Raw genomic sequence first — 17,058 nt, 5'->3', positions numbered from 1 at the left:
AGTGGGAGGGTGGTTCGGATGGATAATTAAAGTGACAGGCACCTTGACATTCAGGCTCATCATTACAGGCTGCCTACACTCCATTTGGTTTCTCCACTGCAGAGAATGCAGACACTCCAATGCAGTGCCCACATTGTGAGCACTGAATTTAGTTCACAGGATTACATTGTTTGGGTCTCTGGTTGATGGGAAGGAAAGAGTCAAAAGGGCAAATGTTGCAGCTCTGCAGTTATAAAAATGCCAATGAGAGGGGGAGAAGAGTGGTGGTTGCTGATAAGATGCAAGGGAGAACCAGAGGGGTTTAAGATCAGGTTGGAATGTAGAGAGTAGAAAGATGGGTTTGGTGGCGGCATCTTGCCTGATGACAGATCCATTGAATGTAAAGGATGGTAAAATAAGTGAACACTTTTTTAGTTCTGAGTGAGAGGAGAATACATTTGATTAAGTGAACAATCAAACTCAATTGTTGACTATATGGCAGAGTTGTTAACATGGAGTAAATTTCCTATCATCAGGGCTGGGTGCAATCTTCCTGCATGAATCAGTTTGCTGATGATCCCATTCAGTGCAGCGACACTGGGCTCCATAAGGGGAGGTGTACTGACCCAACAAATTCACCTGGAAGCTGAAGACAAAAATCTATCCCAATGATTCTTCAAGGCGTCCTTAATCAGAAAGCCACTTTTCTTTCTTACAGGAAAACCAAGGATAACTAAACTGACAAAGAAAGTTGTGAACAATTCGAAAGTGATCAGTTGTGTTGTGGAGGGCTTCCCCAAGCCTGTGGTCAAGTGGAGCATCAATGGATCGTCTGTAAGTGAGGGAGTGGGTATGATTCTGGGCGCCGTCTATCAGAAGCAAAATGTTACACAAACAATGTTTTTAGTGTCATTGTTTTTTGCTATTTGGGCATTACAGGCAAGGCTACTGTTGATTCCCCATCTCTCATCCCTTGAGAAGGTGGTGGTGGTAACTCAACTATTGCAAACCTTATGGTGAAGATACTCTCACAGTGCTGTTAGATTGGGCTACAGTCATAATGAAAGAAAGGAGATATGTTCAAGTCAGAATAATGTGTATGTTTGAGGGGAACCCAGAGGTGGCAGTGTTCCTGTGCACCAGATGAGAGATTCTGGGCTGGGAGATAGTGCCAGAGGAGCCCAGGTGAAAACTCGTGAATTTGGCAGATGGTACACACTATAGGCTGGCGTACAGGGTGTCAAGCAAACTTCTATTTCTGTATGATATTGAACTTCAAGGGTTGAGGGAACTCTACTGATCTGGGTAAGTGGAGAACATTGAGCCTTTGTTGAGGGTGGAAAGGCTCAGCTATGTTAAGGGGCAGAAGTCTCTACCTAAAGCGTAACCTATTCCTTTTCTCCAGAGATGCTGCTTGACCTGCTGAGATACTCCAGCTTGCTGTGCCTGTCTTATGTCCACAGGCAAGTCACTTGGCACAGCATACATAATCTCAGACTAGCACAAGTAACAATGGTATTTCAAGGGCTGGTCCAGGTGAGTTTCTAGTCCGTAGTCCCCGCCACCCCTGTCCCGGGTAAAAAGAGCAAAGGGATATGCACACAGCCCCGAGGAGTACTTGTTGCTGGTCAGTGAGGAGGAGATGTTGTTACCGATCCACACTGATTGAGGTCTGCCGATGAGTAAGTCGAGGATTCAGTCCCAAAGGGAAGTCAGAGACCCAGGTCTTGGAACTTAGTGAGTTTGGAGGGGACGATGGTGTTGAACATAGAGCTATAGTTGTGACAATGTCCATGTAATTTATGCATACGAGCTGTACTCATTCTCGCACATGATCAGTAAATCAGTCAGTGAGCTTTGACTTGGAAATAAATCATTCCTGTTTTTGATCCCAACACAAGTGTGAGTGCAGCCATCTTTCTCCATATATTATGTGCTAGTTTACCTATTTTGTAAGTAGACATATATCAAAACATGGTGGCAGCGGTGAAAGTGAAGATTTGTGAATCAAATAGACGCTATGATGATTAGCAAAAAATGCTTTGAAAAGCTTTCAGGAATCAGTGTTTCAACGCTCAGCGACCGGACTAGCTGCATGTATGAGAGGAATGGTATGCAGGTCAGTGCAGCGCACAAAGATAAGACGCTGCATGTAAATCAGTGCTGTGGGAGTCACAGTTTAAAGTGACGTGCTGTGAGAGTCTGCTTAAAGATAAAATAAGCTGTTAAGAGCGAGGGGATACGCTGATATTTCAAAATGGCGCAGACCAGTTCATCTTTCCACGTGGCTCCACTACCCAATCTAAAGCTCAAAGAGAACAAGGTGGAAGAGTGGAAAATATTTAAACAAATGTATGAAAATTACGCAGTGATAACAGAACTGGATAAGAGGGAGAAACAGTATCAAAAAGCAGTATTCCTGCATACTGTTGGACCGGAAGGATTGCGAATCTTCAATACCCTGACGTTCGAAATGGTAGCAGATGAGACGGATGTGAAAGTCATCATCGGCAAGATGTCTACCATCATCATAGGAGAGACGAATGAAACGTATGAAAGATTCATTTTCAATAAACGAGACCAGAAACCAGGGGAAAGCATTGAATCGTATGTTGCAGAGCTGAAGGAGCTGGTTAAGACATGCAACTTCTGTGATTGCCTAAAAGAAAGTCTCATTTGAGATTGCATCGTCCTTGGTAACAATGATAACAAATGTAAAGCACTTTGGCCAATGCGAGTTGTTTTTTAAATGTGCTATATAAAGAAATGTGACTTGACTTGATTTGGTAATGCAGACCAGTCAATAGTAAGACACTCCTTCAGAAGAGGAATCTGACACTGCAGGGGACTGTGGACATATGTAGATCCTCGGAGGTAATAGCGGCAAGAATGCAGGTCATCGGCAAAGAGCCGACAATACACAAGGTGGAACGATTCAAACCGAGGGAAAAGATGGTTGATTTTCCTTTGCAGAGGAAGAATCAGGGACTAGTCAAGTGCAAGTTCTGTGCAAGGACGCACAAGTGTAGGAAGGAGGAATGCCCAGCGTATGGGAAGGACTGCAACAGATGCGGACGACAAAATCACTTCGCCTGCTGCTGCAAGCAGAGGAAGGAGGGCATGCAGAAACAGGGTCTGCACAAGGTCGTAGAGACATCTGATACAACGTCCATTTCCGACACAGGGTCTGTGAGTTGCATTGAGATCATTGCAGTTGGAAACAATTCCTCTTCAGGCCTATTCGCTGAGATGCAGGTTGGCACAGCAAACATCAAGTTTCAGATTGACTCTGGTGCCATTGTTAATGTGATTCCCAAGCATCTTGTATCCAACAAAAAGGACATTAGACAAGAGAAAATCATGTTAAAGATGTACAACAGATCCAATCTGCTGGCGGAAGGTAGGACTAAAGTCATACTCCAGAACAAGATGAACAACAAGAAGCACCGTGTTCACTTCATAGTGGTCGAGGAAGGCTGGCTCACACCGCTCCTGAGCGGCAAAGCTGCACAACAGATGAAACTCATCACGGTTCACTACCGTGCCTGAATGCTGTCAGCGAGGCTGACTCGAGTTAGCGAGTCACACAGATGTCTTTGTTGAAAGACCTGGGAGAGTGCCTGACAAGGTCAAGTTGGTAACTAGGACGGAGGATGTGACCCCATCACAGTGCTCTGCAGAGCCGGTACCTGTAGCCATGAAAGAGAAGGTCATGAATGGTCTCATGAAGTTGGTCGAACAGGACATCTTGACTAAAGTCGAAGAACCAGCTGAGTGATGTAGCAGGCTGGTCATCACAGAGATAAAGAACAGCAGAGTTTAGGTTCTGCATAGATCCTAGACCCCTCAACAAAGTCCTGAAAAAGTAGATCCACAGACTACCAGTCATAGAGGATATACTCCCTGAGCTGTCCAAGGCAAAGATTTTCTTCAAATTCGATGTGAAGTCAGGATGCCTCCACTGCGAACTAGATGACGAGAGCAGTTTCCCAACAACCATGAACACCCCTTTTGGGAGATATAGCTGGAAGAGGTTGCCATTTGGACTGAAAGTAAGTGCAGAGATCTTCCAGAAGCTGCAACAAGCCCTAGAAGGATTAAAGGGAGTGGAATGTGTTGCAGATGACATCATCCTATTCAGAGTAGGGGACACCAGAGAAGATGCAGAAAGAAATCACGATGCAAGACTGCAAGATCTACTTCAGCGATGCAGACAGAGGCATCAAGCTGAACCTGAAGAAGTCGGTAGTGAAAACTACGTGTATCACATTTCTAGGACATATAATTACAGATTGCAGCCTGAAACCAAACCCGAAGAAGATCCGAGCTATACTAGAGATGCCCAACCCAACAGAAATCCAAAGATTACAAGGCATTGTGTAAACTCGTACGAGTAAAAAGTAAAAAAAAATGTCATCATGAGTATTTTTTCACTCGTGGACATTTTTTACAGGGATGAAAAAATGTCACGAGTTTACCGGATGTCCCGGGTACCTTCCGTTGGCATTACGAGACGCTACGAGACATCCACGAACTCCTACAGACCCACTACGGACATTCTCCGAGATCGAATCAGGGGAAAACTCGGGAGAACTCGTGAATTACCTCGTACAGTGGGACAGGGGCTTGAGACACCTTTGCAACCTCAGCTGACACAGAAAAAAACCCAACATGGATCACCAGAAAAAGATGCAACTCGTGAAACTCATAACACAGAGAAATCTAAACAAAAACAAAGTGACACAAGAGAAAAAACTAGAAGTGATCCACAGAATGTACACACAGAAAAGAAAGACACTGCTGAAAGAAACACCATCATAAAGACTAGGGCAAGAAGATCTGTCAGACCGCCGGAAATGTACGACGAGTATGTCACGAAGTAATGTGTTTTGTTGTGAGGTACATACATGCTTATGAGAAGAAAGCATGTGAGCATTATTTTGTTATTGAAATGTCACAAGTGTGACTATGATTGAAATTGTGAAATAAGAGAGAACAGTTGTTTTATTCTGTTAAGTTAAACCATATTACTACGGTGTAATATTATTAAAAGTGTTTAAGTTTAAGTGTAAAAGTGTTTGTTTTGGATCATTGGAAATGTAGTCCCAAAATGTCAAAAAGGAAAGGATGTGACAATATCCATGTAATTTATGTGTATGAGCTGTACTCATTCTAGTAAATCAGTCTGTGACCTTTGACTTGGAAATAAATCATTCCTGTTTTTGGTCCCAACACGAGTGTGTGTGCAGCCATCTTTCTCCATACATTATGTGCTAGTTTACCTATTTTGTAAGTAGACATATCAAAATAATAGTCTAGCCCTGTCGGTGATGCCAGAGTGAAATATGGTATTCTGCCATCACACAGGGCCCGGGTCCTCAAGGTTCCTTCTCAGTCATGTAATGGGAAAGATGACGTCAGGAATGACCAATAAATACTGGTCTTACAAATGTCACCGCGATCTCATCCAAATCTCCAATTAATTGTTTACTGTACCACAATCTTTCTACACTAACCCCATACTTAGCAATTTCCTGAAAACCTCAATTCGTGGAATTGCAGGGCAGTGAGTCTTAGCTAATAATCTGAATCTGATGCTGGGCTGATGTTTTGACATCCCCAGCAGAGTGAAGCAGGCTGTATGCATACCAATGCACACTTGCCAAGCTTTACTGATCTCCGACTCAGTTCTCCAGGCAGAACCTGCCACCAATTAGCTATCAGGATTCTCCTCTTCTGGGAATTTCACATAAAAATCATTGAATAATATAGATATTCTGGCTCTGCACTCTGTAGGAGCAGTTCAGTGACTTAAAATGATGATAAATAATTTGAAACATGGTGACTCACTGCCTCATCCGGAGCGGAATTCTAACTCTGGGGCAACGGATAAATGCTTGTTGATGGTCAGATGGGAATGCAGATCAAAGATGTGCCCACAAAGCGATCCTGCAGATTTTCTCACCATTAAAGCCCTGTCCCACAGTACAAGCTCATTCCAAGAACTCTCCCGAGTTTTAAAATAATCAAACTCGTGGTAAGCACGGAGAATGAATGTAGCGGGTACGTCAGAGCTCGGGGACGTCTCTTAGCGCTAATGGCAGGTACTCGGGAAGACTCGCTAACAGCAGGTAAGCACGGGAAGACTCGTGCAGATTTTTCAACATGATGAAAAATGTCCACGAGAGCCCCGAGTACCAACGAGTGGCCATTACCGTAAATCTCTGAGTCAGGGCAAATCAGGGCAAACTCGGGAGAAATCTTGGAATGAACTGGTACCGTGGGACAGGGCTTTTACTTAAATCTGTGGAACTGCGGTGTATTTAAGTAAGAAATTTAAATGTTTTCATTGCAGCCAAAAGAAGAATCAATAAAAGACAAAAGATCACAGTGGTGCCACAAGATAACAGTGCGACCTTCAGAAAACATCACCGTGACTTGCACAGCCATAAATAACCACGGGGAGGATCAATATGCAGTTAATCTAACTGCCAGTGAGTATTTTGCAAACAAAAATAAGTATCAATGGCAGATTGTGCCAGTCTAATGAAACACGTGCTTAACTTGTTTTGACAGTTTAGTAACAACATTCCATTTACACCGAAAATGTTTCTGAAACTATAGAGAATGAACTCCATTATTTGAAGAGCATTGTTTTTTCCATAGTTCATCATGTATACACAAATGGAGCTTTCAGACTGACCACAATGGTATATCAATCTGAACAGGGGCGGAAAACCGGGTGGGGGGCAGAGGGGGAGGTGGTGGACATCCCCCCAAGTTTTTTAAATCTCCGCTTTTAGCCTCCGAAGCCTCGCGCGTGTGTGTGTGAGTGCACGCGTGGCCGCCATAAAATTGTGTCCCCCCCGTCCCCTCCATGTTTTGATTGCGAGTTCCGCTCTTGAATGTGAAGATGGTGCGCCTCAGTGGAGGGTGTCTGAGGCATTTCAACAAAGGGCGAACTGTCAGCACAGCATCCTCTTTAGTGTACTATTTCCACCAATAATGGAGAATTACCATTATCAATAGAATCCAGTCAGCTGACTAGGGCAACACTTAGTATCTGATTTACCACCCACCCAACACAAATACTCTATTGCTAACTTTCCTATTTCTCCTATTTTTACAAATACCTTGTCGCGCTTGCCCTTTCTGCACTCATTACATTAAAATTCATACCCATCTCTTGCCTTATAGCTTTTCTTGGACCTTGCAATGGTGGGGTCTCTCCCCTCATCCTCCTTTCACCATCATATTCTACCTGTGGGCCCCTAAACTCAAGCTTCATCTCATCTGACTGCTGCTTGGTGTTCATTGATTGGAATTGCAGATTGCTGGGCGCTGCCTTTGTGTAGTTTATTTAATAAATGCTATAAAAGTTTCAGGGTTGGATGTACCTAGCATTTAACTAGTAATACTTAACAGGCAGTGATTGCCATTATATTTTTAAGCATCTTTATTTGGCATCAGTGATGCACCAGCTTGTGCTGATGCCCTGGATTGTAACGTTCAGACAGCGCCCTGCAGATGTCCTGTCATCTCCCTCACCCCTGCACACAAATGAATGGGTCCTTTCTACAAACATTTCTGGGGAAGTATTTGGAAGTCTTGGGATTATATACGCAAAGGTCGGGACCTCTTTAAGTGTTTAGAATTGGATTTCCTGAACTCAATGTAACTTGTTTTCTCCTGTGTATTTTTCAGTGCGATTCAAGGAGCCTATGGATGAAACTCTTGAGCAAGACCCTCTAGGTAGTTGCCTCAATTTACCGTCGGAACAAACCAAATGATACGTCAAGGTGGTGAAGGGGGGAGGGGGGGGGAGGAAATGATCTTCCTTTTCATTCCCGAGGAGACAATGGCACGATTCACCTCTGGCATGTTGTAGCCATGATCAAGGTGTACACAAACCTTTACTCCTTCAGATAATTTAAGTCATTATTCAGGGAAAGAGGAGAAAGTAGGGACGTATGCGGCAGATTTCAGATTGACAGAATGCTGAAAACGATGATTAGAAATGGGGGCAAAAATGAGTTTGGCAAGTAGTCATACAGCAGGAAACAGCCCTCCCCCCCCCCCCCCCCCCCCCCCCCAACTCGTCAATGCTGATCCATAATAGTCCCATATCTCTCTAACCCTTTCCTATCCATGTACCTGGCCATATGTCTTTTAAATGCTGTTTTAGTATAGACATCCTGGCTTTGAAAAAGTCACGTTTTGACAAATCAAATGCAACTTGGAGTGTAATCATTGAGGTGATAAGGGCACACATGTGTGTGTGTGTGTGTGTGTGTGTGTTCATAATCAGCATGAATGTATTATAAGTCGGGTGAAAAGCCATAACATTATGTGACAAATGTGTTAATAGGACAAAGCAGAGTGGAGAATTGTGACATCGGGTTAGATCAATGGTGTGAAGAAAAAGATCATTCTTCAATTGGTGCAAAGCAAGAAGATGACATATGGAGGGGTTTGAAGTGTTGGCTTGTGAAAGGCAGGAAGCAAACAGTCAAACTGCTGGGATGTTCAGGGTGCTGTACTAGCAGACTTGCTGATTTGTTTTTAGACATTACACAGAACAATTCAGTTTCTAGCAATGCACGCAAGTTTAAAGGGAGAGGGAGAACCAGGGTTAATGTGCGTTTGAAGAGACCGTGGGAACTGGGAACCTTGTGTGTTAAAGGGGGCAAGTGAATCAAAATGTGGGGAACCAGATACCGATCATCGTGTTTCCAGACAAGTAGATTGTTCACTGGATACAGATCTGGTAAACAGTATTACTAAAGGTGCATTGACTTTGTTGCAAGGGGGTTTAGAATACAAGAGAAATAAGTCCTAATGTAACTAAACAGTTTAGTCTGGAGATACAGTGCGGAACCAGCCTCTTCAGCCAAGAGTTTACACCGACCAATGATCCCCACACATCTTACATGCATAGGCACAATTTACAATTATACTAAGTCAATTAACCTGCAAACCTGTATGTCTTTGGAGTGTGGGAGGAAACTGGAGATCCCACAGAAGGCTGTGGCGGCAAGTCAGTGCATATTTTCAAGAGATAGATGTCAGCGAGAGTCTTGATTAGTGCTGGTGTCAGAGGTTATGGGGACAAGGCAGGAGAATGGGGTTAGGAGAGAGAGATGGAGCAGACTTGATGTTCCAAACTACCTAATTCTACTCCTATCACATATGACCTTATGATCCTGAAGAAAACCCACGCAGGTCACTGGAAGAATGTACAAACTCTGCAGACAGCAACTGTAGTCTGGATTGAACCCAGGTGTCTGCCGTCGTAAGGCAGCAACTCTACCGCTGTGCCACCGTGCCGCCCTGGGCTTTAGTGAAACTAGAGTTTTAGCTTCTACAGCATGGAAGGAGGTTTTTTGGCCCAACTCTTCATGCTGATCAAAGACCCTCTCTGCATCAGTGCTTGTGAGATTAAACAACCCTCAACCACCATCCTGTCTTCTATCACCAAGCTAATTTGGATCCAGTTTGCCAAAACACCTTGGATCCCAAGTGCCCTTACTTTCTGGACCAGCCTACCATGTAGGACTTTGTCAAAAGCCTTGCCCAAGTCCATAATGCCACATCTATGCCTTGCTTTCATAAATTTTCTTGGGAACCTCTTCAAAAGATTTGTGAGGCAGTATTTTCAATGCACAGCACCATGCCGACTTGCCCTAATCAGTCCCAGCCTTTCCAAATGATCATAAATCCAACCCCAGGATTAGTTTCCGGCCTGCAGTTTCCTGGCCTCACCCTCCTATGGCTCTTCTTAAATGTGGGACTAATGGTGTTGAGGTTATGTTGCCTTTGTGTCAGTGCAGCATGGATTGACCAGATTGATCCTTGGGACGCAAGGATTGAATAAAATTAACGTCTCCTCCCTGGAGTTTAGAAGAAGTGATTAACATGTGACCCCCTCAGAATCTTATGACAGAGCAGATGGAGATCATTGGGATTCAGCTTTTCAGGCAGCGGTTACAGAAATCGGACTAAGCACAAAGTTATTTTAGTGCTTTCAGTTAAGTCCCCAAACCTCACATCTCTTCAAAAAAATGAACAATCTACCTGAATGGGTGGAAGTGGTGAGGTGCAGGGATTTAACTGCATCCCAATGACTCACTGGAATAAGTCATGGCTTTCATGATTTGTAGACTTGTGTATCTCATTGGTTCATTCTCTTAGCCACAGAGCCATCCACCTCTAACAACTGAGAATATCATCGAGATTGTTACCACACTCGGACATGTTATATTCAAACTAAGTGTGAACATCAGTTCAATGTTGTGACTTAATAAATGTAACTGATATGCTTCAACTCCCTTAGATCCAAAAGATAACAACAACAACAGCAAGAGCAGCAACAGTAATCAGGCCAAGGTGATCGTGGGGGTCATCATTGGCATGTTAATAGCAGCAGTCATCGCCGGCTTGATTTACTGGTTGTACAAGAAGAAAAGGTATGTAGCATAATCTCACAAATAGTAACCGCTTGTAACTTTTTAATATCTCTGACACTACAAAACCTCCTCGTGGTGTCTCTACAACATGGCGATCTCCTCACTTCACTTTAGAACAGGAATAATGGTAACATCTTCACTTGTCCTGTGTTCAGGCCCCCAATTGTTTTCCAGAAATGTAAAGGGACAATGTCAGGGCATTGTCTATTGCTATTTCAATGTTTCTGCTTCTAATTCCAACGTAAGTTTTCAAAGATTTGAGCAGTGAATGGATAGGAGAATAAATCTTTGAAAATTAATCATAGGAGCTATAGAACCAGAATTGAAAGTTTTACCTTCAAATACTGGGGTTTAAAGTTGCAGCTTCCCATGCAGAGTTGCAGCCGCATTATTAGAACCATCGTACAGAGAGCATCAGCCAAGCCTGCAGGAAGTGAGCACAGATCGAGAGATCTCACACCTTTTTTTTTGAACATCAAGCATGCTAATAGAATGGTAAAATAATCTATCGCTGCACAACTCCAGGAGGTTAAGATGGACACAAAAAGCTGGAGTAACTCGGCAGGACAGGCAGCATCTCTGGATAGAAGGAATGGGTGAAGTTTAAGGTCGAGACCCTTCCTCAGACTGGAGATCAATCTTAGTTTCAGGTGAAGCTGTGATTTGAGGTCAAGCAAGTAGGTGGCCAGCATGACAGGCATAATTCTGCCTTCAATTTAGAGGATTGATCTCTTATTTTTATACAATATATTTTGTCTTCACAGGAACTGTATAACTAGTAGAATTTGCAGTAATTTAGGATGCAGAATTAGTTAACAATAGGAATTTATCACGGAGATTAGAATTCACCATCATTACAGGTAATGAGAGGGGTTGAAAATGGCAAGATCTGGAAGTGTCTACAGCACTGGTATACACAGTTCCTGGAAAGATAACAGGCAATTGTTCCAACTGCATTTCTGATGCAAGCTCAGTTTTAATGATGAATACTTGGTCTTTAATGATCTCTTCACTTTGCTTTTCTCTAAACTGCATTTGTCAACACTTCTACATCAAAAAGCAAAACCAGTGAAAGAGGCACAGCTGATGAAATCAAGAAGATAAACAAGGGAGAGAACAACCACACATCAGGCTCCTCAGCTGTGTAACTACGTTGCCTCAAAAAAAACAGGTACGGCTCCTCTAAATAAAAGTACAGAGTCACCATCACTCCACTGAGTGCATGATTGTTTGCCAGAATTAAGTGTGGTGAAGGGAGAGTATTGTGGGTTTACTTCAATGGCTGCCAGAGGAGTGTTCAGCAGGTTGAGGACACTGCAGAAACATTTCTTGTATGACCACCTAATCCCAAAACTCGGTTGACTGAAGCGACCCAATGCTGATGACCTGGTTTGGTTGGTCATATAATAAACCAAAGTAGATCCCAGGGCACTTACAAAGCAAAGTAACTAATAATAAAAGCTGAAAATGAATTTTCAGAATGATTGAGAATATTTACTTGAAATTGTAAATGTTGATGTGATCCCCACACATATGTGATTTCACTTTAATTTGACACTTGATTTCACTGATCTACTTTTCATTTCCCGAGTCAAGGGCACTTAACTGCCAAATATACCAACAATGGAACAATTACAATTATTATTTGCTACGGTTTAACAGGCCTGTAAACTCAACAACACACAATTAAACTATCTCATTGTTGGGACAGTCATAATAAAATATTATTTTCAATAGCAATACAGGCAACTATAAGATATGGGTTCATGATAATACAAAACATTCTGTGGTAGACATGACAGGTTGCATTTTTTGTTTTAAATTCCATTGATTTTTGCATCCAATTACATCACAGACCAGAGATTTTTACTTTCCAGAATCTAGAAACCACAGACAGCATATCTATGGGCATGTGCATGGGCCCTAGCTATGCCTGCCTCTTTGTTGGGTACGTCGAACAATCCTTGTTCGAGACGTACCGTGTCCCTATCCCCGAACTCTACCTCCGCTACATCGATGACTGCATTGGTGCTACCTCCTGCACCCACACACAATGTGACTTCATCCATTTCACCACTAACTTCCATCCGGCACTCAAATACACCTGGACCATTTCCGAAATGTCCCTACCATTTCTTGACCTCACTATCTCCGTCGCAGGTGATAGACTACCGACATCCACTATAAACCCACTGACTCCCATGGCTATCTGGACTACACTTTTTCCCACCCTGCTTCCTGTTAGGACTCCATCCCCTACTCCCAATACCTCCGTCTATGCCGCATCTGCACCCAGGATGAGGTGTTCCACACCAGGGCATCTGAGATGTCCTCATTTTTCAGGGAACAGGGATTCCCCTCTTCTGCTATAGATGAGGCTTTTCTTTTACCCCGTGACGCTGCTCTCACTCCCCATCCCCCCCACTCGCAACAAGGGCAGAGTCCCCCTTTGTCCTCACCTTCCACCCTACCATCCTTCACATACAACAAATAATCCTCCAACATCTTCGCCACCTCCAACGTGACCCCACCACTTGCCACATCTTCCCATCTCCTCCCCTGTGTGCTTTCCGCAGAGACTGTTCCGTCCGGAACTCCCTGGTCAATTCGTCCCTTCCCACCCGTACCACCCGCTATCCGGGCACTTTCCCTTGCAACCGCAAGAAATGCTACACTTGTCGTTTTACCTCCCCCCCTTGACTCCATTCAAGGACCCAAGCAGTCTTTCCAGGTGCGGCAGAGGTTCACCTGCACCTCCTCCAACCTCATCTATTGCATCCGCTGCTCTAGATGTCAGCTGATCTACATTGGTGAGACCAAGCGTAGGCTTGGTGATCGCTTCGCCGAACACCTCCACTCGGTTCGCAATATCCAACCTGATCTCCGGGTGGCTTAGCACTTCAACTTCCCCTCCCATTCCTAATCCGACCTTTCTGTCCTGGGCCTCCTCCATGGCCAGAGTGAGGCCCACCGTAAATTAGAGGAGCAGCACCTCATATTTCCCTTGGGCAGTTTGTACCCCAGCGGAATGAACATTGACTTCTCTAATTTCAGGTAGTCCTTACTTTCTCCTCCCCTTCTCAGCTCTCCCTCAGCCCCCTGGCTCCCCCCCATCCTTTCTTCTCCCCCCCCCCCCCACCCTCACATCAGTCTGAAGAAAGGTTTCAACCCAAAACGTTGCCTATTTCCTTCACTCCATAGATGCTGCCTCGCCCGCTGAGTTTCTCCAGCATTGTCTACCTTTAATTTTCCAGCATCTGCAGTTCCTTCTTAAACAGCATGTCCTAATGTTTGGTTTACAGCAATCTGTCCCACAGACCTTGGTATCTACTTAATTCTGAAGTCCAGACAAGTCTGGGTTCTACACCACGTTGTATTGATAGGTTCTCGGCTTCACTAGTGAGTTTTAAATGTAACTCTTGCATTCAGAGAGAATGCATTACAATGTCTACATCACTCCTTATTGTGAAGGCACTACCTGGGCAATTGTGGCTTGCCAAATGAACTTATTTCATACCTCAGCCACTCAGTACCTAAACCATGTGTGGACTTTGAGAAAGGTAATCTTCTCAGCTGTTGTCATAGGAATACAGAAGATGGGAAGCCGAGGGACTCAGCTGTGAGTGTGATGGTCTTGATCATGCTTTACTCAAACAAATCCTGGGACCACTTAGTGGTTTTAAGTACAAAACAATCAATTGCAATGGATTCAAAAATAATTTACTATTATAAATAATTGGTATTTCTGTTAAGTGCATAGAGATTCTCAAAATCCCTATAATTGCCATTTTGGAATCTGACATGCACATGTATGTTACCTTTAATTATGAATACAGTGATCCAGATACCACAGTGACCTTGCTGTTATCAGGTTGCACATAGCATAAATCTGCCAGCTGTATTCAAGCATTAGGGTACAATGAAAGTTAACAATGTGATATGATGCTCCATCAGGATTTGGACTCGTGAATTTTAAACAAGCAACTCTCCGGTTTGCTGACAATAGCGTGTTTTTGGTCACCTTTCCAGGGAAAGAAAAGCATCGATCGGTGAAGGATACGAATGTCACTGACACAAGCACATTATAAAACACGCTGACATTGGCAGGAGTTGAAATTGCCATGCGCCACCACTGGCAATGCCTTATCTCTCAAGACACAGATGTACAGAAAACTGCAGCTGAATATCCAAATATTTCTAATGAAACACCATTGAACTGTTTGTTGCTCTGAGGGCTGAAGTAGCATTTTACCTAACCAACTATAAAGGAGAAATTCTCCTCTCCCACACACAACAAAGACTAGGTAATATGCCACAACCTTTATTATGGATTCAATCTATGACTAAGTTTTCACTTACATCAAGGTACTCAGTCCTCCAAAGGAATAAGTAGTAGCAAGCAAGGCTTTTTAAGTGTTTCATTGTTTTGAATTTCTGCACTGATGTGTTTGCTTTACATGTTAACAATATTACTGGGGGTGGTGAATGCTTTCATGTGTCATTTCCCTTATGGCACTGGTTTATGGGTTAATGTGGATCATGCTTAATTGTTTATGAAATATTAGCTTCAGGTTAATTTCTTTGGCAATTTCAGTCAGTAAGATCTGTTACAATGCAAAGATTTCCAGAAGTCCACTATCTGAGTTTATCTTAAACCATTTTAGGATTTCAACAGAACTTACATTAACTCATATTACCCTGAGCTCTGAATTTTTTGTTTGGAAACATGGTTGGGGAATCTCCTAGAAAGAGGAAGGAGGACAAATTAAAAATAATTGAGTTTAGTCTTTCTGTGAGCATTCAAAAGGATGATTCAAAACAGATGGAAATTGGGGTTAATGGGCCGTTGAACAGAAACCAGCATCTGCAGTTTCTGCTTTCACAGCAGCAGCTTTATAGTGGAGGGTCACAGTCCCTCTCTCAGTACTGGCTTGCATTTGAAATGTCCTTATCATATTTTACCTGCTGCTAAATTAACCAGTTATCGAGCTTAAAACACAGTATATCGGCCAGTTTCAATGCATCTCCACCTTTCTCCCCTCACACTTGCATCACATTGGAGACATTTGCATGTGAATATTTTCAGTTGAAGTATCTCTTGGAAGAATTGAACAGAATTGGAAAGGTGTAAATATATAATTAATGCAACATTTTAAACTAAACTGAGGCTCTTTCATACGAGTGTGATGGGGCAGAAAGCATCCAAAACAATGAAAAATATTTGAAGAGAAATAGAAACAGTAATAGCAATTCAGATTATTTTTGTTTACAAGAATTATTTTCCATTCGGTAGGTGGTTTTATGTAATTAGTCTATTATTAGACATCACTTGAGGAAAATTATTGATGGAAAAAGATACGTTCTAAGTGTAACATGGAAATGCACTCAGGCCTGTTTATATCACTACACACAGAATGGAACCCTATGTTTTTATCTGCTTTTGAAAAAAAGATAGCAATTGATCAGGCATTTAATTTGCAATAAAAATATTAATTACTGAATGAACAGTTTTTTTGATAAATCCATGACAACCTTTCTTGAAATGTATTCAAATTGTTTCAGAGCAACCTAATAAGGGACACTACTTATTTTTCAGAAAATTATAATTCCTATTCATTATCCTTTGTTTCATTAATTATAATGATTTAAACTTAATAATTACATTTGCCAAATGTTTGTTGCAGCATTTTCAGAGTTTGCAGATTTGAAACATCAGCTCTCTTCAGGCCCAACTCCCAAAAATTGGTGAGGTTAGTTGCATAGATAATTGGTTGTACAAAATGACAGCTGTATTTTTATTCATTAATCAGAGATATAGTATTTTGTTTTGTATATAGATCCACTAAAAATTGCAATTTCTTAATTATTAATTGAATAATTCTCAATGAAAACAGGGAAAATCATTGTTGGTCTCTGACTTTGCAACATGGACCCATACAGCCCCATCTGCATAAATAAGTGGCTGCAACATGTAAGCGGCAGAAACATGTTGCAGGCTCAGCTGTAATGAGAGTGGAATATAATGTATCTGGTCATCATGTGGCAAAAGCCTCATTAGTCCGATTCTTGTATAAAAACAATTCTTGACCTTAATCTTTCCAGTTTGCTAAAAATAAATGTTTTGAAGCTTTAAATGGTCCAATGTGTATGTATTATTCATGGAAACGTTTAAGAACAAGGGTTGTCAATTTGAATTAGCAGAAACAATGATTAAATATGTGTAATAATGGAAAAAGTTGGTATAAAGAGTTAAGTTGCTGGAACACACCGGCCTGGTTGACCAAGGACAATGTTGAAGGTGGGGGTGGGTGGGCATCGAGTGTAGCCTGATATAGTCATCTGTGGGAAGGAGAGGGAAAGAGTACAGCTCGGGGATCTGCGCTGATACCATCTAAAATAATCCCCTATGACCCATATTTCTCCATTCCCTGCATGTTCATGCATCTCTCAAACATTATTGTATGAGCTTCCACCATTCCTGGCAGCATGTTTCAAACACTGACCAAACTGTGTAAAAAAAAAAAAAACTTGTCTTAAATCTCTTTTCAACTTTTTCCACTCCAAACCTATGATTTCTAATATTTGATATTTCCACTTGGCAAAAGGCTTTTGA

At 42.4% G+C, this 17,058-nt stretch overlaps 1 protein-coding gene across 1 annotated transcript in view; it reads left to right on the top strand.

Annotated features, from left to right (window-relative positions):
• Positions 1–16,579, top strand: part of LOC129702579 (CD166 antigen-like) — a 251,420-nt gene extending 234,841 nt beyond the window's left edge. Inside the window, exons 11-16 of the mRNA XM_055644366.1 lie at positions 698–813; positions 6,335–6,473; positions 7,684–7,731; positions 10,313–10,445; positions 11,506–11,616; positions 14,475–16,579. Of these exons, the coding sequence (XP_055500341.1) occupies positions 698–813; positions 6,335–6,473; positions 7,684–7,731; positions 10,313–10,445; positions 11,506–11,593 (524 nt within the window). The 3' untranslated portion in view covers positions 11,594–11,616; positions 14,475–16,579. The remainder of the gene's footprint in view (positions 1–697; positions 814–6,334; positions 6,474–7,683; positions 7,732–10,312; positions 10,446–11,505; positions 11,617–14,474) is intronic.
• Positions 16,580–17,058: the final 479 nt, after the last annotated feature.

Source organism: Leucoraja erinacea, chromosome 13 (genome assembly GCF_028641065.1).
Source record: "Leucoraja erinacea ecotype New England chromosome 13, Leri_hhj_1, whole genome shotgun sequence".
NCBI classification, from domain to species: domain Eukaryota; kingdom Metazoa; phylum Chordata; class Chondrichthyes; order Rajiformes; family Rajidae; genus Leucoraja; species Leucoraja erinaceus.
This window is presented reverse-complemented; position numbering and strand designations above follow the sequence as displayed.